Raw genomic sequence first — 23,070 nt, 5'->3', positions numbered from 1 at the left:
TTTAGATTTTATAAGAGGTCAATTCGCTCTAATTTTTAAACTAACGGAGCTACACGTCACACGTGTTCTGTTGAGCGTAAAATGTACTATGTTACGCACTTGTAAGACGGAGATAACACACGCGGGTATTACGCCCTCTTAAAGTGTCACCCAGGGCCCACAGATTGTGCCCCTAAAAACGTCGTTGGTAGAATATCGATATGATTACAAAATATCGCTGTCACATTTATTATCGTATTCGATTCCAAGTATAGGAGTAATATATTATGATTATTAATATTTAATATACAACGTGCTACAATATCTCCCCACCTGCCCAATACGGAGACCGCGAGAGGACCGACTGTAATGTTATTAATAATAATATAATAAATAATAATAACATATTTGTATGGGAATGCGGTCGTATTGGATGGAAAAAAAACTTCTTGAAAAAACTTCTTTTGCACTCTACAAGCGTGAGTGTGTGTGTTTGTTCGGGAGCGCGCACGATTTGTTATTGGGTTCCAGGGAGTAGAACAATTGTTGGCCATCGGAAACCTCGCCCTGAATGGTTTCGAAAAAATGTGCTGATCCCGGACGAAAAATAATAACGAAAATAAATGTATATATAATAATATAATGAGTGCGCGCATTGCTCGCTCACACGCTTCACCATCATTTCGGCTGACTTAGGATGTATCCGTTCGGTACTATAAAAAAAAAAAAAATAAAATAACAAAATCTAATAAATATCGTAGGATGCGTGTAATGTGAATAATGTATGAATGGTGTATGTACATTCGTATGCGTGATACGTGTGTTAACTTTACGAACAAAATTGTATATAAATATATATGTGTAATGTGGATAAGATATTTTGGGGACATAATGTTTTGAGTGACAAGGTCAATGCGAGGGGTAAGAAAAAACGTCGATTTTTTACAATGGGACGTTCTGTTGAAATTCAATAGGTGCAGGGAGTATATTTGTGTATAATATAGATACAGTTATATGGGACTATTTTACGATCCAGACAAATCACTCTCAGTTTTTTTAAAAATGTTTCTTTTATGCATGACAACTCCTTTTTTAAATGGCCCAAAGGTTTCCTTATTATCTCCAGAGATGACAGAAAAAACACTACTTCGGACCTCAGTATACGTCCCTATACTCATACCATCTAAATAGGAAGGACTAAATATATTTTTTTTATTATGTATGTATAGATATTTGTTTTATAATACTTACAATGGTATACGTCATGTCGTCATATACGATAAACTACTTCTAGGGGCGTAGGGCTATAGTCTGTAATAGATTAATTAATGTTTTAGTTATTATTTTGTACGTGTTGAGGTACGTTTAATACGCTAAATTGTAGGTATTATTGAACGACTTTAAAATATAAAATTCAGTATCGATACTGAAAAATACACCATTCAATTTATTAGCACTTTCCACCATAATTGGAAACACCTGTTGGGCGTAAGACTGCACATGACAACATTTTTTTATCCTTGGGTTACATCGAGTAATCATTTTAATCACCTTGAATGGTTTGACGTATAAAACAATAACAGCTGCATCGTAAATGAACGTCCTTATTATCGTGTAGGTACCCAATAGCAGAAAACAACTCGACAACAAAAGATCCAAACAAAATGCAGTGACGAATAGCTGTATAGCTGTCTAAATATATATACCTAGGTATATATATGTATTCCTCGGGGTAAGTATCATGTGTGTGTGTGTGTGTATATATATACATTATACTTCACGTACGGGAAGCTATATTATTGCCACCATAATATATCGGTGTGTTTATTTGTCTATGGAGGAAAGAAAATAATGTTAGTAATTAAAGCACACGAATATAATATAGCTTTTCACTGGAAAAACAAAAGAACTAAGTCATTGAATGTATTTAGGCGTACGTCATATATACGCATTGCACACGTACGTTCAGCCAGAGCCTCCGGGTACGTGGATCACATAAAAACAAAACCCAGTAGCCAGAACAGTGTGGCAGGATCCACATGAATAATTGCCTCAAAACGAGTGATGGCGTTTCAAGTTGGAAATAAATTATACATATTTTTTTGTTTGAGAAAAAAATAAAACACAAAACACGAAATATTATAACCTGTACGAGTGTCTCTCTGTATATAATTATAATGGTATATAATAAACGCGGCCACTGGACCACCTGACATTGAGTTCGTTTTCTCTTTCTCCGATAGACGCACCTGCAGTTCGCAGATGTATTGAACAGATATCGGGTTCGTGAAGAATGGCAAAAAATACACTGCTATGTGTGATCTGAAGGGTGACTGTCAAATTTCAAGCCAATATATATATATATATTATATCAATATTTGTGTGTTTGTGTGTGTGTGTACAGACATAAATCAGAAGGGGATGAAATATAACACCCAAAAAAGCTTAATCACGAAGTATATGCTGTGGGAATTATAGGCTTGAGGAATTCTACCAAAATAACCACATCGCTATTTTATCAATTTTAAAAAGTATTTATGTGAATTTTTCTAAATCATTCTTTATACAATTATATGGTAAGAGATCGTTCATTAATTGCAGTGGAACTATAGTGAAATTACGCATAAAGATACCTTTAAGATAATACTATCGAGATCGATTATAAAATGAAATATTTATCGAACAACAAAAGCATCAGTATAAAATACAACCTATACTATAAGTTATGTACTTATGGATACTAAATAAAATTGAAGATAAGTATGTTAATTAACAAATTACTTTCACTGAGAAAATAGACATCGATTATAAACATATTTGGTATAAACTATAGATACTGTATTGCATAAGCCTACATATATATATATATACCCACCAACGTTTACACTTTACGATATAATTATTCAGGCCGTGGTCGACGGTCGTTAAAATAATATCATTATTATAAGTATTTGTGTTTCTTACGTATGTATATAGTATATAGATTTTTAAATAAACCTGTCACTTGATTCTTGGGCATTAGTCTAAACACATGGATATATACTTGAGTATATAGTGTTATACATATTAATTTTATAGGTATCCTTAAAATATAAATTGTAATTTGTATCCATAGTCAATACTCAATAGTCATATATGTATCCATTAACATTAAGTATTGATGATAGTTACACGGTGCTCAGAAATATTTTACTATATTATACAACCACAGTTGACATATGAATTTGAATAATTACGCCGCACTTCACCGTAAATGTATATATTAGTTATAAGTTATAACTTATGAGGTTTCTGTAGTAGTAATAATAAGTCCAGCTCCTCTGACACTACTGCAGTACTGCAGCATCACATCTCTCACTTATGATAAGATAACTTTTGAGTAAAAAGTAGTATAATAGTAAAAGTAAAATATATATTTGTCATAAACAATGAATTTTTTTTGAATAAAACTTCTATAATAATTAAAATGAAAAAAGTTATCTAATGAATGTGTTTAAGACGTTAATTTTGTTAAGCTTATATCAAACAAAAATCGTATATAGTTACTCATTAAATATAACTATACTTATTCAGCATGTCAAATAGCAATTGCACTATAATAAAATATTATTAAATACTATTAATACTAACTCAAAATATTGTAAATATAATCAAGTGGAGTGTATATAATCCTATAAAGTATAAATTATGAATAAAATGATAGAAACGATACCATAGCTGAGACCTGAGGGCTAAGAGACCTCGACGGTTCGTCCATCTTCACGAGCTCACCCGCAGATTAAATTTACACACGGGGCATGATAAGAATTACATATAATTTAATATTATTGTCATAGTGATATTAATATTAGTCACATGCAGTTAAAAATTCCCAGTATGGCAACTGCCCCTTTTGTCCCCCCTACGGGTGCCTTTGCATCTTCATCTAAAAATTATATTTGATATGTAATAATAATAATAAATAAATAAATATTAAAGTCAACTGTCAAGGGACTAATAACTAATAAGTAATAACCTCGGATGTTGAACATGTTTCTGTCTTCAACAAAAAAAAAATTAACTTTATTGATTATAACTTATAAGTTTATAAAACTATTAACACTATAGTTTAGTAAAATTGTTTAAAATCATACATATGGATTTGTATGCAACTTTTTTCGTTTAAACATATAGGTACACATATTGCATATAACTGCGATGATCATAATTCATACGTTACACAATCAATAACGCATGCTTACATTATATCACTGGTTATATTAAAAAAAATATTATACAAACATACTAACCTAACCAAAATTATTGCTATAAATGTAGTAGTACCTACTAAAAATGTTAAACATCCGTATGTGTGTATACTCATAATTTATAATATTTATGTAGTTTTTGATATTTTATATTTCAATTTTAAAGTTTCACGAGTACATAATGAATGTCAATTCGTATTTCTTGTAATTTTGTGAAAATGTAATTAACAGAATACTAAACATGTCCATCGAACTTCACATTTTGTTCATTGAAATTAAATTCAACAATATTAAATATTATATTAGAATTAGGTATATTATAATATCAAATAGAATAATAATATTATGCCGATGTTATAAATGAAATATAAGTAATTGTAATTTCACTATATATATATTATATTATGTACTTTGTCGGTACCAGATATATAAATATTGGACAGTAAAATTGTGTATCTGTGCGATTTCCATAGATATATTTTGTCTGAACCGATATCGAATGATTCTATTCATTCGACGTTTTGATTTAAATAATGTTTAAATCTATAGCATGGAATTATAAATTCAATCGATAGGTACACCACTAGGAGCTTATCAATATCCGAGTCCTTGGCTCGCATTTTAGGTAAATAAAAACGGGTCAAATGTTGGGCAATAATAATATAAGCCCTCGAGAATTAAGAAAAGGTCGAATCTGGCGTATATTACCATTTATATTTTATATACATATTACATATACGAGTACAATATGATGTTTATAGTTGGAAATTTATCTGTGCACGTCATATAGCACGTTCGATTTTTCATTTAGTTTCAATACGTTATTATATTATGTGCATATATTCTAGTATTAAATCTTGTGGTTTTGCGCCCTAGACCAGTTTATATATTGTACACTGTATACACTATACCTGTATATACGTGTAATATATCCTTTGGCCTCGATCAAAAATTATTTTACGTTATTTAATTTATTATTTACGGTAAAAGGACGACCAGGTGTATACGTATGCGACGACCAGTCATTTCTTTTTTTTCACCGGCCGCGGCACTTGAATAGCAATAAAAATGTTTTTTTTCCGAATTTTCAATCCACGTCTTCTTACTGAGTGATAATACAAGGTGGTCTTGTGGTTCTATTTAACAAATAATTATAACTATGTGTTTGAACTTTGAAGTGAAAATAATTGGAGAATTTTATAAGTACTTTGATATTATACCTAATTGTTCTTAAAACATTCATACATGACCTAAAATCAAAATTAAAATACAAACACGTATTTAAGAGCGGCAGTAGCTGATTATTGTACGAGAAAAAAACGTTACTTAATCAATTATACCATGTAGTTACGTATAGTTTACATCTAAGGTTAACTTAAAAAAATGATGTGTTACCCGATAAAACTTTGTATACCTAGTGAATTTAAATAGATTATGCAATATAAAAATCAGATAAGTAAATTTGAAATTAGAACAGTTTGGTAATATTATAATTTATAATATGAATTTACAGTAATATATTTTTCCAACTAGAATGAAGAAGAAATTTAAAATTGTTAATAGATGATTAGTTACACATGTTACAAATGGAATGAACAACATAGTGTGTTGTGAGATACTTTTTCATAATCTGTTTCAAAATGTTTTTATTTACATTTGAAATGAACAACAAAATACCATATTAATTTCAATGGTACCTATGCTATAAATACAATATACAAACATACAATATCAATACTGTAAAAATCTATGATTAAACACAACACCAGAACATAATGTTTAAATGTATAATTAACAAATAGTTGGATAATAACTTTAACATACGATTGTTATTATGATTTTTTTTTTTAGTCTGTTTGGTTTTAAGTTCATTGTATCCATTTCCCTGAAAAATGTTATTAGAAAAATTACCTTTTAATGTTAAATAACAGTAAATAAAAATACATAAATTAATTTACAAATCGATGAAGATAAGCATCTTGATTCATTATGAATTCCAATCACTAATTGATGTGGTAATCCTATGTTGTACCACCCATGTCCATTGTTCGTCTTCAATAAACGCGTTTCCTATTTGCAAACGGAACCTCTGTGCGACTTTATTATTATTGAAGTGCGCGCGTAGATGAGTCATGTTTAAATTTAAAATTGTTTTAGCATATAGTTTGAGTCTTGTTTTAATAAATCCATAGGGGCCAAATAAAATTAATAAATATAATATCGTTAACAACTCAAAACCAAATAGTAACAACCTTAAGAATGTGCTATTCATAGATCAGCGAACGACCCTCATTCTTCAATTTATTCTTAATTGAATAGTGCACAAACATATAATATGTCTACGTAATAGTAAGTTTGAGGGGTCGAAATAGGTTTATTACTTTTTATAGTCAATAAAAACACCGAAAAAGTCAATCTATTTTTATTAATTAATATACTTCTTACTCGTTCATACAATGGAGATAGTACTAGTATGAATGATGTGATTGAAACTTGAGTTGTAACTTTTGATTGTTAGTTGTTACATTAATGAACTGTGTTTCTTATTTTATTTTTTCATGCTAGTAAAAAAAAAAATAGTTTAATTAAAAATCCACGTATAAAATAAACTATCCAAATCCAACTACATTTTAGTAGATTAATTAAACTCAAATATAATACTATATATTAGGTATATTATTATAGATTTATCAACTCTCATAAGACGTAAATAGTTTGAACTTCAATTATGAAGGCAACAAGAAATAAGAACTAAAAGTTACCAATGTAACAAAAACAGCGCCAAATTTATTATGAATGTAATATTGAGGGTATATAATATATTATTATATCTGTGTGAATTTATGTATGTATTTTTACTATTTGTAAATGTATAATATGCAAACTATTCAATAACAATATTCAATATTGGATATGAACTAAAACATTGACGAAATCTACTGCAATGGGCTAAATAACAAGTTAAACATGCAACTTTTTTTAATTACTATAGGTAACTCTAAAAATATTATTTAATTAGTATCATAAAATGAATGGTCGATATAGGAAGGCTCTTAGTAATGCCATCTCAACAGAAATATCAATTGACTTTTTGTGTAATTTCAGTCTTGTGCACCTGTTAAATTTGTGTATAATGCCAATTACATATTACCATCTATATTAACCACTATAATATGACTTTTTTTTTTAAAGTAATTCCGCGAATGTAAATATTCCAGCGTTAAATTATTAATTGTATTTCTATAATAATTCAAAAGCGGTTGTGTATATATATGGTATTTACATGGTATTATATCAGATACCACTATCTAACCTAACCACCATGATAGTCATGTCCATTGTAATGATTTCCAATATCATATTACAATAGTGAATAATTTAATTATGTTCAAAATAAACGTATGAATGCAATGCGAAATGGATACGTCAATATATAATATACAATATACATATTATAATATATTAGTATATTACCATGCTAAGATTATATATTTCTAATGTTTTAAAATTTAAATGCATTATCTGTTTGTCAATTGTTATGACTTATTATAGATTTATTATTATTTTTATGATTACGTTGCATTTATAAACTGTGGGAATAGACTTCGGATAGTTTTTTGTATATACGTTTATTGTTCAGTGATTCAAATGGAAAATAATAAAAAGTATTTTGTGTTTATGGCATATTATAATAGTCTCCTCTCTCCTAAGGGATGTATGAGAAATAATTGATACATAACACATGTCTATTTTGATAAGTACTCAACGAAAAGTAATCTGGGACATGATTTAGTTATGAAAAAAAATGTTAAATCAAAAAAATTATATAGTAATATCTATAAAAATAGAATAAGAATAACTCGATTTTTGGAGGTATTATGCCATACTTGAATTCCCTCAGTTTTTCTCATTTTATTTTTTCATAATATAGAATCTATAATCAATAAATTAGTGCTGTAAGTTGTTTAATACTTTAAATCAAACATATTAATTTGTTAGGTTGATATTTTGTTTGTTTTTAAATTATTAAAATAATGATTATAAATTCATAATTCATAGTTTTTGTTTGTGCAATTTAAAAATCTCCATGACTTGTTTAAAAATAGAAAACGTAAGTGAATAAAATTGGTTCTACTGAACACAAATTTGTTATCGTCGGCCTAAATCGCAAAGGTCGTAACTCCAATTTTTTTGATTTTGGGGTTATTTGTGACAAAATTATGAAAAATATCCGCATTGCATGATAACGTCGTAACTGAAATTGTATCATTTTACCCTCCATGAAATTGATAATTATAAATTGTATCTCCATATTTTTTATAGAATGATACATTTTAGAACATTGACCAAATTCAATGAACCAATTACTATTACCTACATAATTAAAATTGGAAACGAAAAATGCTCTATGCCTACCAACAAATATCGGTATCGCCGGTATCGGTTGCTATGATAATCGAAAAAGGTCATCGGCATAGAACAATCAGTAAGGTTTCGGTTCCAATATTTTCAAAAGGGTCCGATTCAAATACCGGTATTTTTAATTTCGGTTCCAAACCCTTGGTAATTATTCATACCTCTTGCAGTTTAGTGCCACAAATCGTATTTCCGCGAGACAATTTTACACAATAATATTATTGTTTATGAATTGTGAACGGGTGCATAATATATATTTTAAACTAGTGATTAGCGTATCTAGGTAATTTAAGATTTTGGACTGTAATATTTCATATTATATTGTATTATAATATAATACACTCGCAGAGTCAGAGACTGCGCGGTAATAATAAATTGTCGCTTTTCCAAGTGAGACGCGTACATATATGGCCATATTATATATAGTACACTTGTAAACTTCCTGAAATATAACACAATGATTATACGTATTACCTACAAAAGTATAGATAATAGATATAGATATAAATATATCATGAATCATAATAATTCATAATATCGTACAATCGTCTCGTTACAATAATAATAACGGCTTGTCGCGCGTGCTGTACGCCTGTGCACACACACACACACACACACACACACACACAAAATACATCTATAATTATCGACTCTGTGCGTTATAATAAGTATAATATAGCGTTCCAAACTTCCAATAACGCACGCGGCTCACAATCACATATATTATAATATAGTAATAATATACAATATACACACACTGCACTGTTGTGGGTATGTCATAATATACGTACACTCGTAAACATAATAGGTAAGAATAATAATGTAAAAAAACGTTATTGTATGTGTGTACATTTTTTGTACGTTGACCCTCGGACATCAGCGGTGGTGGTTGCTTCGGTTACCTATATATCATTATTATTATATCATGGTTGTACACTTATAACTATTATACAGCTATATATTTTACGATATAAAAACCCAAACGCTTCGCCGCCGCACCACCTCCCCACCGCACCACCACCCGCTAATCATAGTGGTCGCCGGCACGGTGGAGGGGGGGGCGTTTCTCTGGCGGCGGCGGCGGCGACGTGCACCCTTATCGCAAGTGGCGGAGGCGGTGGTGGCGGCGGCACCGTCGTCGTCGTCTACGGTCTACCCGACGACACGCGTCGTCCGATCAGTGTGTTCGCCGGCGTTCGTACGGCGATTACACCGTCGACGCCACTGGCCCTGTTGGTCTCCGACGAAGTGTATATTGACGCGCGCGCGCTCGTTCGAATCCAAGTGCGCCTGTCGATGTCACGATAATATAATTTTATTAAAGAGAAAAAATTATAACAACGAATAATTATTATTATTGTGAAACGTCAATTTTTGAATAAAAATCAAACGCGAATATTTGTTGTTTTTTTTTTACATTAGTTGGAGCTGAAAGTGCGAATTAAAATTTTTCCTGAAAGAGTCAGCATTTTTTTTCACTTAAATTTAAAGTTTTTCTCTTTTCACGATGGACGAGATCGACCCGTCATATCATCGTTTTAATCCCAACTAGTCGAAAACGTCGAGTACACGGGATTATTGCACGCATTAATTTATTGTATTGCATATTAATGTTAGTTGTACGCATGTAATAGTATATTCAAATACCTTTATATTTTTATTTCTAATACGTGTACACGAAATCGCCAACCATGGGACTTAGGTGAGTCGGTTTTATTTATTTTCTTTTTTTTGATCCTCGTAAAAAAATCCCGTCCCTTTAGATAGATTTGTCATGCTTTTTTTTGCCTCTGTCTGTCGCAGGCACGTACCTGGTACGTATAGGTTGTGTATATAATATATTATATACCCACTCGTCTGCCTAATGAAATGTGGTATGCAATGGTCCGAATATTTTGTTACCTACCTGCGTCGCCAGTAAAAGTTGTGTCCGTCGTCCGTCTATTTAACATTCATGTATGCGATGATATATTTCAACGTTTAATACTTGTTTAGTATATATATAGTAAATAATAAATTACATGGTATTATACATAAGTGATTTGTTCTATTGAACTATGCTATATTAAAATTATTATAATACATTCCCTGCAGTTTAAAAAGTATAAACAATTTAGACAATAAATTATTCACCGCATTCAACGTGCCAATAAATTATTATCAAACTATAATATACCTGATTATACAAATATTTATTTTATATATTGGTGGGTACCAGGTATACGTACAGGAATTATCGCCAAATACGTCGATAAATCAATCATTATATTATACTCGATTTAGATGCCACTGTAATGCGTTTAAAAGTCGAAAATTGTGCGAGATCAACGTTTTTAATCGATCCGCAAAACCGATTAATTCGATTATTCGGATAGGTACGCTTTTTATCATATAGTCAATTTATATATCGCGGACGTAATGCTAAAGCAGTCCCCGCGGCGCCGTCGGTTCAAAACTTGAAAAAAAAAAATCAATTTATATAAGGATATATAAAGTTACTTTTTATCAATAAACCTACTACAAGGATATTATGAGTTACAACAAACTTTAATTCTAGTTTCCAACAGTATATATACGAGAACGTTATTACTTATGAATATTTAATTATTATACTAGTGGATTCCTGGTGTATACACGTTGTAATTGTACATATTTATATATGTATACCATAAACGATCTTAATTATTAGGTATAAATCTCAAGTAACGACGAATACGTTATAACTTATAGGTAATTACATTTTAAATCAACTGATAAACAAACTATATATTATTTATTTTTTTTTTTTGAACGGCAACTGGCCATTAGCTGTTTGTAGGGGTTTGATTGAAACACGTGTTTTTGATAGTGTGGCAAGGATTTGACACTAAAAACCTGGGTTGTCACCCATCCGGGAACTAGTAACGCCGACCGGTGATTGCACTCAGAACACGTTTCGTGACTGACTGCTACCGCCGCGCCACACCAAGCCACCTATATATTATTATATTAACAGAAAGTTATTAGGTATCTCGTGAAATATATGCGATATTATAATTTGTGGTATATTGTATTATTATAGTTAGGTACGTATATTATTAATTATTATGTATTCTATTTCTCTTCCATTCATGATTTTTTTTTTATATAATATTATTTTCATTATCTTGAACGTTTTTACAAACACAATTAATTTTTTACTCAGTATATTGTGTATTGCCATTTAAATTAAATGCTTCTATTTTCCTCCAAGAAAACGAAATTTTCTGAAATTTATTTATATTATTTAATAACGAAATGTTACGAATACCTATTATTTAAATTAATTCCATATACCCGAATTTTTACTTCAGAGCAGCTGCTACTGCTGTCAGATAATACTTAACTATTGATATAAATTATTTATTAATGTAGGTAGATACAAACAATTTTTTGGATTAATAGTTAAAAGCATATAAATTAAAAATATTTAATAGGTACATTACAAATTTTAACTTTTGTACGTCTTTAACTAAATAAACATTCGAGAAATTATTTAATAAGTGCGTAAATTATTTAATAACTAGGTATTATAATTTATAGGTACCTATATATAATTATTAATTAAAAATATAAACACCTAATATTTAAGTTCACATAGGTACTCATTTATATTAGGTATATTCTATATTCTAATATAGAAATATGATGACTTACTGTAATAGAAGCAATTATTTAAAAAATTTCTTTTTCAATTAGTGGTGGCTAACTTCAAAATAGTATATGTTGCTGAGGATATTTATGAAGACCCACGTATCTACAATCAATGGCTTTATTTAGTTGAGAATATAAAAAACTGGATAATTGGATAATTAATAATTATGTATTATATAATGATTCATAAGAGTGCGACATTCTTTTTTTAAATTATGTTACCCTATACATTGTATAATAAATAATTATTAATCAATAATCATCCACCCAATCACCAACCAAACGTTATACATGTTGGCATGTTGCTTTAGCAACACACGGTTCATAGGATAGCCGTCATTGTTCAATTTTATATTTTTGGTATACCGTGTAATGTGATACACCGATAACCGATATACGCCTAAACGATTTAAACAACAGTTAACAAATATACTTAGGTACTTTGTTTTTATATCTATTTTATAAAATATCGTAATTTTCATTTATATCATAATTTTTTTTTACGAATCATTGGCTACAACAATAACATTATATCGCCAACCCACACAATTTATAAACGGTACTCGGTACTACTTGAACCAATACGAATTTATAATATCGTGGATGATACCTATACAGTATACACTGTTTTAACATAAATCGTTGCCTCGCCATATAATTGTATTATATAAATTACCCAAACATAATACATAACATAGAAAACACGCAACCACCTACATTTAGACACTGCAGATATTATTATAATATTAGTTAATCGAAGTGACAAACTAGTATTTTAAAATGTGTGGGCCGTAGGCGCATTACCGCAGTACAATCGGATTATATACAAAGGGCAGGAATAATACTTAAACCCATAGATAGACACTATGAATATTACGTATTTACTAGGTATTAGGTACTGTAATAATATGTAATAATTATTATATTATCATTGATTATACATATTATTATTATTTATTTTGTAAATTGTATAATATAATATGCACTCGAGACCCAAAGACGGACTCCTGGATCTAAATATGATACGATTAAATATGCGCGAACAGATTTTTTCGACAAAAAAATCACCGTCTAGATATTATCCAGTGGTTGTAATAAAACAATACGATGATAAACGAAGATTGTGGCATATATACAATATAATATTGCTTGTCCATGCATTATTATTATACGTTCTTCGTCGCCGTTCTCGTTACCGTTTATTAGAAGACCGATGGTTGCGGCGGTTGGTGGTGGGTGGCGGGGGAAAAATACTGTAATTATTACCGGCGGAATACGCGCGCCCGCTCGCCTTTTGTGTTTTCCCTGCTGCCAGCCATGCCATCTCGGGCTGTATATAGACTATATTGTATAGTAATACAGCATTATACGTAGTTAGGTTGGGTGGGTTAGGTTGGTCCGTCGGTCGGTTATTGGTTGGCATTTACCTCTACGTATATAATGTGTACACGTTCCCGGTAAAACCACTTCGTATGTAAATACGAGCACATTATAATTTAGGTGAACCGTTTATTGTGTCGTATTGCCGGAACGGACAAAAAACAAAAAGTAACCGGCCGACGACGAGCGGTCATTGTAGATAATGGTTTTTCCAAAGTCCGTTTAGGGCGTTTAGGCGTACGCGTCCACGTAACTCTGGTTCGTGCAGCAGCGTCGGATCCCGCGCGTTATCATCTTAGCGTTTATACATATTATAGGTAGGTACATAATGTTATTATCATACAGGCAATATGCCTAATTCCAATAGGCAGTCGATCCCAAATCGGGCGGCGGGAAATGCCAAAAGTGGTGCAGTTAGATCTGAATTCTCAGAATAAGGCCTGCGTATGTCTATAACTCTTAACTCTAAATGTATAATAATAATAATAATTTTATCGTCGTTTCTCAGTAGCAACTGCAACATGTATGATGTATATAATAATATTATAATATCAGTGCGGTGGCCGCGGTGATGTGTCCGATAAAAATAATACGCGTAAAGTCCTCTCGGCGTTCGGAAATAGCCGCCGAAAGAATTTGGCACAACGTTCGCTCGCACCGCGTCGTTGCTCGCGTGCGATATTCATGCAATACGCGAGCGCACCGTCGGAGGCGGATGACCGATATTTTTTTCCATAAGATTCGTATTTATTTATAGTATAATATAATGTACGAATACATGCCGTCATTGTACAGCGGCGTTTTAGTCACTCGTCCGAGACTTTTGCGAGCCTTTGCGGACGCAGCGCGTATTGTTTATTCGGGGTCTGCACCTAGGTCGGCTTTGCAGTGTTAATACATTTTCGTCCCTATTATTACTGTTTCATAATGAACAATTAAGAACCAAATGTTATAAATAATATTACCACACTGTTAGAAAATATGTATTTAGTTATGGGCTCTAGCAGTCTAGCCACTATAGTTAACAAATTGAAACAATATTAAGTAACTACCTAATTAATGTTTATAAATTATACAGCATTTGCAGCATTATTTTATTATGCAGCATTTGCGTCCGCCCGCGTATAATATAATATAATATTATAATTTATAATACCAGAATACATAGTACCTAGGTCTTTATATTATATTAATTCATTGTACCCACACGTAGAGCGGTCACCATCGTTCGATTCAAGAATAATTATACATGGGCCATACGCAATATGCCATAGCATTATGCGCTGTTTAACGAGTGATTTTACAAGTACCTATATTATGTCCGACAGTTGAATAATATTGATATACGACAATAAGTATATATTATGTATAATGCTATACGCCTATACGTATGTATATCTACTGCAAGTTGCCGCGATAATTCATGTGAACGATTTTTCAACATACCGCAGACCGATTATTTAGCTTCATCTTTATTTATTACACATTTTTAAACAAGCGATCAATGGTTATTGATGTTTATTATTGCGGGCGCAGTCTAAGCCATACTATGTATTGTATTCCTACCTATTTAGTATTTATAGGTACGCGTTATTATATGACCCCTGCAACAATTGACTATATTACGATTATAATTAACGAATAATTTCTTAAACCAATGTCAATAATGTCATGATACTATTTTAAAATGTAAACTAATATTCAAAAAGTGTTCTCAACGTTTGTCAATATACTCAACGCTCGAACTAAAAATGTTTCCAATACGTAATATTGTAAATCGTTAAAAACTCACACTAAATTTGGAAAGCTGTAGACTGCTGCATGTCTTATATTGTATATATTAATATAGGTAATTTAAGGAAGGTTTTCGACTATCACAACCACTGGTAAATTATAGAATTAAAAAATAACATCCTATGGTAAACCAAAAAAATGTTTAGATCTAGTTTGGATCTACGTTTAACTGATAAACTTCTTCTTTGACACTAGGTATCTGAAAAAGTGCTTTTTCCTTTCAAAAAGCACACTTCACTGTAAGACTGCATGCTTAACCTTACTACCTTACTATAGGTATAAAAAATCGTTATGTGATTATTATATAAGTATACGAATTGTTCATATTATTTTACGATCATACTGTACATCAAATCTTAAGCTACACAGGCCATTAATTTAAACGCTGTAAATCATGGTTTCTTTATGATATTTTTTAATCATTCAAACACTTCATAGCCAAATACTTAGACTAACTTATTTGGACCCCTTCGCTTACCATTAATTTGCATCATAATTATTTTAAATGATTAAACATATTTTTTTTCGAATAGACTATTAAATAAACATTAAACATATATATATCCACAAATAATTTAAAAATCGTTGAGTATATACCTAATATTTTTATATTTCCTAAAAAAAAATTAAATATAATATAATAAATTTATAAATTAAAATGTTGTTAAAATATTATATACCTATAGGTAAAAATATATGTAAAAAAAAGAAGTTAAATTGACGTATTAATAACTGGTAGGGTGCAAGGTCAATGTCAGATTAAATAGGGATAAAGGTTAAATTAAGTGGCAAGGACAAAATATGCTACGACGGTTGTCCTTAAGCGTCAAAAGTTGTATTTGGCTCTGCAGGACTATCCGTCAGGCTTACATATTCACATTATTCAGAAGGTATTATTTTTATTTTATTTAAATTAAATTGAATTTATAATGTAATTATTATATAATAATAATATATATTTTCAAGTATACATTATTGATCATACTATGCTGATGAAAGCTTTGTAGTTTTCTTTTAATAATATTCATTACTTAGACACTTTGTAACTTAGTGAATAAGTAACCTCACCAGGTAAGTGGAAATTATTGATACATGTTTTCTTTTATTAGCATGGAAAATAATATGCATAACAAGTTAATAAAAAATAACCAATATTTCGTAATTAAAAATAGGTAGTCGATTTATGTATTAGAGTTGATCGTTTTATCAATATTTCATAATATAATTACTAATAAAAAATAAATTATGTTTGTATATATACATGATAAAGATACTTTAAAAAACAATTATAGCTATAATTATGCTGTATCCTATATAACATATTAACATAATAATACACCAAAAATATGTTCAACTTGTATACAAATACAATTATAATTTGTATAATTTTGATAACCTATTCACCTACATAAAAAAGAGTAAAGACTCATAAATCATACCTGATATTCAAATTTACGCGGTTTGAGAAAAACATAATATTATCTATTTCACTACCGCGCTTGGGTCGTTTGGTTTTTGTCTGATTGTTATATTCAATCAAATTACGTACATGTTTTGAAGCCAGATCGATCGCTGACAGGAAGGTTAGATTTTTGGAGCTGCACCGGGTACATAATACGTATTATATAATATAATATATAATATAATATATAATATAATATAATATATATTATCATCTACTAAAATAAAATATCTACTACTACCTATAATCTAAATAAGTACATTATAATTCTATAACTATTTAATGTATTTTATATTACTTATATTACCTATATAAGTACACATTAAACAAATATATTATATGTTTTCAATGTTTTTCAATCAAAATACGTCTGCAACTGCAGCATAGTACCTATATATACTTTTTGTTTATATATATATCGTATATTGTACACGTAGCAGTTACCCGATCCCAGACGCATTAGCAAATCAAATATTTTATAATATACGGTAGAGCGGGCGGGTGTGCGGTGTGAGTGTATAGCTGCAGCAGACTGTTGTGATGACGGACTTGGAGGCTGGAATTTTATGTAAACGAATGTGAATCGCGATCCAGATGAAATCTCGTCAATGTGTTCGGCTATACACGCATAAGTATTGAGTATACACTCGACCCGCAAACTATATAACATTGAATATTATTATATTATTATGTACAGCGCGCGCACACAATGCTGTCCCTATAAATATATGTCTAACAGAAGCAACCGCCGGGAAACGATTTTCCATTACAAATCGTACGTACTACGCGTATATTGTATATACCTACATAGATGTGTGTGTGTGTGTGTGCAGGGCGAGGTTTCCTGTGCATTGCCCCCGACGTGGTGTCCTTATCGTGTACGTATTCGTGGACACACAGGAAAGAACGAACGTTGTGTGTGTTTTGGTGTGAATTTCCGATAATTATTATAATTATCATTATTCGATAAGTATAAGTATAATATATAATACATATACAGGGTGGGCTACTGATTTTTTCCCGTGATGTATTATAACTGTTGTGTGACAGAATGCGGGTCCTGACGGCGGTTCACCCCTGTATACATTATAATATTGTAATATGTAATACTAAATTGTACAGTGAATTTTATCTTGGTTCTCTATTTATTGTTTATGCAAAAACTTAAACGCACAATGCGAGAACATTGATCGTGCAAAAAAAAATATCTCCGAAGATAATGTTCACATGCCATATTACCTACATAGTACATTTTATTAATTGTTATTTAATGAATATTATTATATACCATACTATGTACTAAAGTGAGAATTTGTTTTACTAAACAAAGGTCAGAGATTCAACGAAAATAAAAAAAATCACTGCGTACTATGGTCATTTGGGGTCGGGGTGCATATAAAACGACACAGAATTATTAAAAACAGGGCTTAAATATTTCAATATTATTATTTACTCGCGATCGCTTTACGGACGAAAATGAATTTGCTCACTCGCCTACAGCTAGTACAATACACGGAAATAATATTCTATTACCTACTTTTAAATGCGGAACAACCAAGTATATCTGTTTTGCAGGACTTGTGCGAAATGTTCCCAAAATATTCTGCGGTTCGCGCTCCCCGTCGTGTGGTGGGTGTCGTGGACAGCAGAGGGCGATGATGACCGCCAGCGGTGGTTCGCCTGCTGCTACAGCAGGTATGGAACGGCTGGTAACATCTGCAGCGCTTCCCTGCTGAAATAATTTCTGTGGAATAACAGTATTATTTTTATTTTTCAATTTATTCCCGTATAATATCATTGTAGGTATTTGAATGCGATATTGTGCTCTTATGTTAAAGACTTTATTATTATTTATTATATATTAAGACTATATAGGATGAAAAAAACGTTTACATTCTAATGAGACTACATATTATTGTGTTTACATTTTTTCCTTTGTGAATTTTATAGAATTTACAATTTTCCGTTCTATTTGTTTAAATACTTAAAAATGTATAACTTTTATTCCATACATCGAATTATAATTACAAAAAAAATTAGTTATGCCGTGTTTCTGAATATAGGATAGGATTATAAAAGAATATTTGTGAATATTTCTAACAATTTTATAATAATATACCTACCTAATAATACGGCACCAATCACGTCGTATAGATCGGGATAGTAGAATTGCGCTTATTACCTAAAAAGAAATGGTCGAATTACTCAAATTGCACTTGGGTTTAAAAAAGGTAATAGTCGAACTGCACTCGTTCAAAAAGAGGAGTTAAAATTTAAGGTCACTATGAACGTACACGTTTATTTTTATAATTATATTTTACGATTAGAAAAAAAAATTATTAAAATTAAAAAATAAATAATACATGACGATTTAAAAAAAAATAAAACATTATATATATATTATTATTACAAAAAATATCAAAATTAGTTTAAAAAAAAAAGTTATTATAATGACAATAATAATATTTGATGATTTAATTTATGTGTAATGGACAAAGGTATGATTAGAAGTTAAGTAGGTATATTAAAGATATCCTACCTACCTATAGTAAGTAAATAAATATAAATTATTATATTTCGAAGTCCAATGCTGATTTCTTGGGAATAAACGAAATTTATAAATACTCTGCAGGTTCTTAAATTTTTGTATGACAATAATTATGGGTACGTTATTGGTTCTTAAGTCTTAACCGATCCCCACCATCGTTGCCTCAAACAATTTTGAAGCCCTACTTTTGACCAGGTAGTAAAGTCTGGTTTATTTTGAAGCCGCATATAATACATAACATACAATATCTATTCATAAAAAAAAATATAGTATTATAAAAAATTAAAACCCAAACCGTGTAGTCAGAACAAATCGCATTCGTCAAGGTCAAAGAATTTATATATTTTTTTTCCACAGCGGTATTGCCAGAAGATCATCTTCCCCTATTTCAGTAAAAAAGGACCGAGGATCACCGTTGGTTGAAAACCGTGGGTCGTCGCAGAAAATCATGTTTCCACAAAACGCGTCCAGAGACGGCAGGTATATTATAATATAATAAATTATAATTTATCGTACACACATACACATTTGATAACGATCAGGCATCATCATAGTACAATAATTAATACTGCAATAATTTTACAATAATTATTATTTGCCATTCATGATATCAAAATAAAAATGTGTATACCCCCAATGGTTAAATGGCAGTTTTCGCATGTGATGTGTTAATTTAACTTTACACCATCATCCCCTGCCATCGAGGGGATTGCTATATCGACTCAGAAGTTTTGTCAATAATGTATTGTTATAACTTATAACATAATTATGTTTATATACATTTGAAGTAGGTAACAAAACTAAGAATGGGTCGCTGTAGAAAAAAAATCAGTAAGTATATAAATTATATAATATACTGATTACCGTTTTGAGAATATCTTCTCGGGTAGCCTGAGTCGGGCCTGCGATGAAGATTCATAATAATAATAATAATAATAATAATAATAATACGTGTCTCATTTTCTATATATATCTTGGAACCACCATGATACCATATTATATATATTTACACACACACACATATATATACATGTGTGTGTATTGTGTGAGATCCTGCAGCGAAAATATATATATATATAATAACAATAGTATAATACTGACGACGTATTGTACCGTTATGTTGTGTATTATGTACGAAAACGGCGGTCAAGTGCGGGGATCACGATTCGCGAGCACTACGCAGTTCGCACCCTGCGAATAAAAACGAGAAGAAAAGATGGTGGAAAGGGGTGCAGAAATACGGGACCGACGCGGCGAGACAATATATTATATTGTTGTTATTATTATTATTATTACTATAACGTTAAAGGAATGCGACCTTATACTTTCGGCCACAATAAAGAAAGATTATTGTACTACTATCAAAGGGTGGTGTACGGGGACGCCAATGCGTGTGTACGATCTATATAATAACACACTGTTAACCGCGGTTGAATGCCGCCCGATATTGCAAATTTTAGCATATTTATTATTTTCACACGTGGGTGTCGAGGTCGTACAATTATATCGCTGCAGGTACATCAGCTTTGTACATATTATTATAATACCTCAAAATATAAATGCATAAATGCCTACACACACATTGTAAAAGTCTTCTTTTTCGTCTTGGGTCTGTCAATAAGCGGATCGACATTTATATATAATATAATATACATTTTTTTTCGCCCTCGTATCGAAACGTATATAATTTGTATTCTTATTGTCGTATTTCGTATTTTCTATTATTATATATTTTATGGGAATCCGGTGTTTTGTTCAATTTTCAATATCATATTATTACTACTACCTACTGCATAAACTGTGTTGTCTACGTATATATACGGTATCGACGTATCGCAGTCCGTAATATATTATGCTGTTGCTGCATACAGTACCTAATACAGTATAGGTTTTTTAGATATACTCCATAATAAAACGTTTTCAAAATCTGATTCAACCTATAGTAATTCTTATTTTCTCGTATTATACGCAAAAAATAAAAAATACCTACCGAGTACCAACACAATATACTAGTGTATATTATATAATATTGTACGATTTTATCGTCATTGGACTTTGGTTTACTGCTGAAATGTATTAATATTTAATTAGAACATTTTCGGAAACGAAAATCTTGAACAATTAACAATTTTGCTGTTGCATTTAATATAAGTTATATGTGACTATTACTAGGTGTAGTAAAGATTTATATAATAAACACAACACACGAGTCTATTATTGGATTTAAACATTATAAATGTATACGTAGTTAAAAAAAAACTATAATAAAACCTTTGAAGCTACCCAACGACAAATAATTTCATTTAGAATTAACTCATTTCTGTCTGATTGTATATACTATAAAATAGTATATTATATTAATATTATAATATTATATCGCCGACATCATATATCAAAGTGATGAAAAATATTTGTGATCTCGATGAGTGGCTATTTACTAAGCGGAGATCTTCAAACGGTTGAAACTCTTGTCCATATAACGACAAAATCTTCTCTAACCACCGAAGTATTATCGTAAAGATGTTGGTTAGGTACTAGTTATGACTTATGACGCGCTTGCGCTATTCAATCATCATTTGGCTATAGCAGTATTGTTGTCGAGCGCTGTAATATATTATATTATTTATTAATCTGTAAATATGTATTAGAATCAAATGGTCGTTTTAAAATTACTTTTTTAATGTGCATGGGTACCATTAACATAATATACGAATTCGGCAGTTAATTCAGTTCATGTATAAACCTATAATATTATAGCAGTGTGCGACTGCTCTTAACCGTTTCAATGATTTCGAGTCGTGTTGTATTTAATCGGAGGCTACATTCGACAAAGTGGTGCTTATTACAAAAATAATATAATCATATAATGTGGTTTTTTTACAAACTAATTAGTTTATAATAATTGCATAGGGAAATAAAAAAGTATCCCGCTGTTAGCTTCGTGTGTATAATTTATTTATTTATATTATTATATTATGTATTTCAATGCTCTCACTTTATACAGTATCCTTTATTCCTTTTGGATGTAATAATAACAACTGTACATTAATAAGACGTGTTTATTGAATACAAATACCTAATTGATGCAATATGTAAAGAAAAAAAACCCATCGCATGTAATATAAATTATCATAAATTATTATAAACTATTCTTCCGCCAACTCCAATTGTCTGATCTTATGTGTTTGGTAGAAAACTACTCTGTTTTGTGTTATTTATTTTATTTTCTACACATGGTGGTTGTTTTGCTGCGATTATACTTAAATTCAAGTCTTACCCTTACCAAACAATAATATGCATACAGTCCATCGTCAATGTTTCCCTAGAAGAACAGAAACAGATTGTGTCATTATAATATGTTAAACTTGCATCAATGTCCATATGTAAAACTAGTGTTTACTATGTATCTATTGTACCTACTATAAAATATTAATGTGTTACACTTTGGCTATTTTTTCTTATTTTAAAGTAAAGCGTTACTAAACCCTTGGTCAAGGTACTTAATTTTTTTTCTCTTGATTTTTTGAAATGTAGAAAAGAATCTTTGTGATCCGTCTAAAGTCACTCGAATA

At 30.5% G+C, this 23,070-nt stretch overlaps 1 protein-coding gene across 3 annotated transcripts in view; it reads left to right on the top strand.

Moving 5' to 3' along the window:
• The window catches only part of LOC132938602 (BTB/POZ domain-containing protein 2-like), a 48,069-nt gene that overhangs the window by 12,328 nt on the left and 12,671 nt on the right, over positions 1-23,070 (top strand). For 2 of the 3 annotated variants that reach the window (XM_061005527.1, XM_061005526.1), the window contains exon 2: positions 19,856-19,978. In XM_061005527.1, the coding sequence (XP_060861510.1) occupies positions 19,947-19,978 (32 nt within the window). In that variant the 5' untranslated portion in view covers positions 19,856-19,946. Of the gene's footprint in view, positions 1-9,816; positions 10,345-19,855; positions 19,979-23,070 lie in introns of those variants that run through there. The other variant, XM_061005525.1, reaches the window with a different exon arrangement.

This window comes from Metopolophium dirhodum, chromosome 2 (assembly GCF_019925205.1).
Source record: "Metopolophium dirhodum isolate CAU chromosome 2, ASM1992520v1, whole genome shotgun sequence".
Lineage (NCBI taxonomy): Eukaryota > Metazoa > Arthropoda > Insecta > Hemiptera > Aphididae > Metopolophium > Metopolophium dirhodum.
Note: the sequence above shows the minus strand (reverse complement) of the source record. Positions and strands in the feature narration are given on the sequence as shown.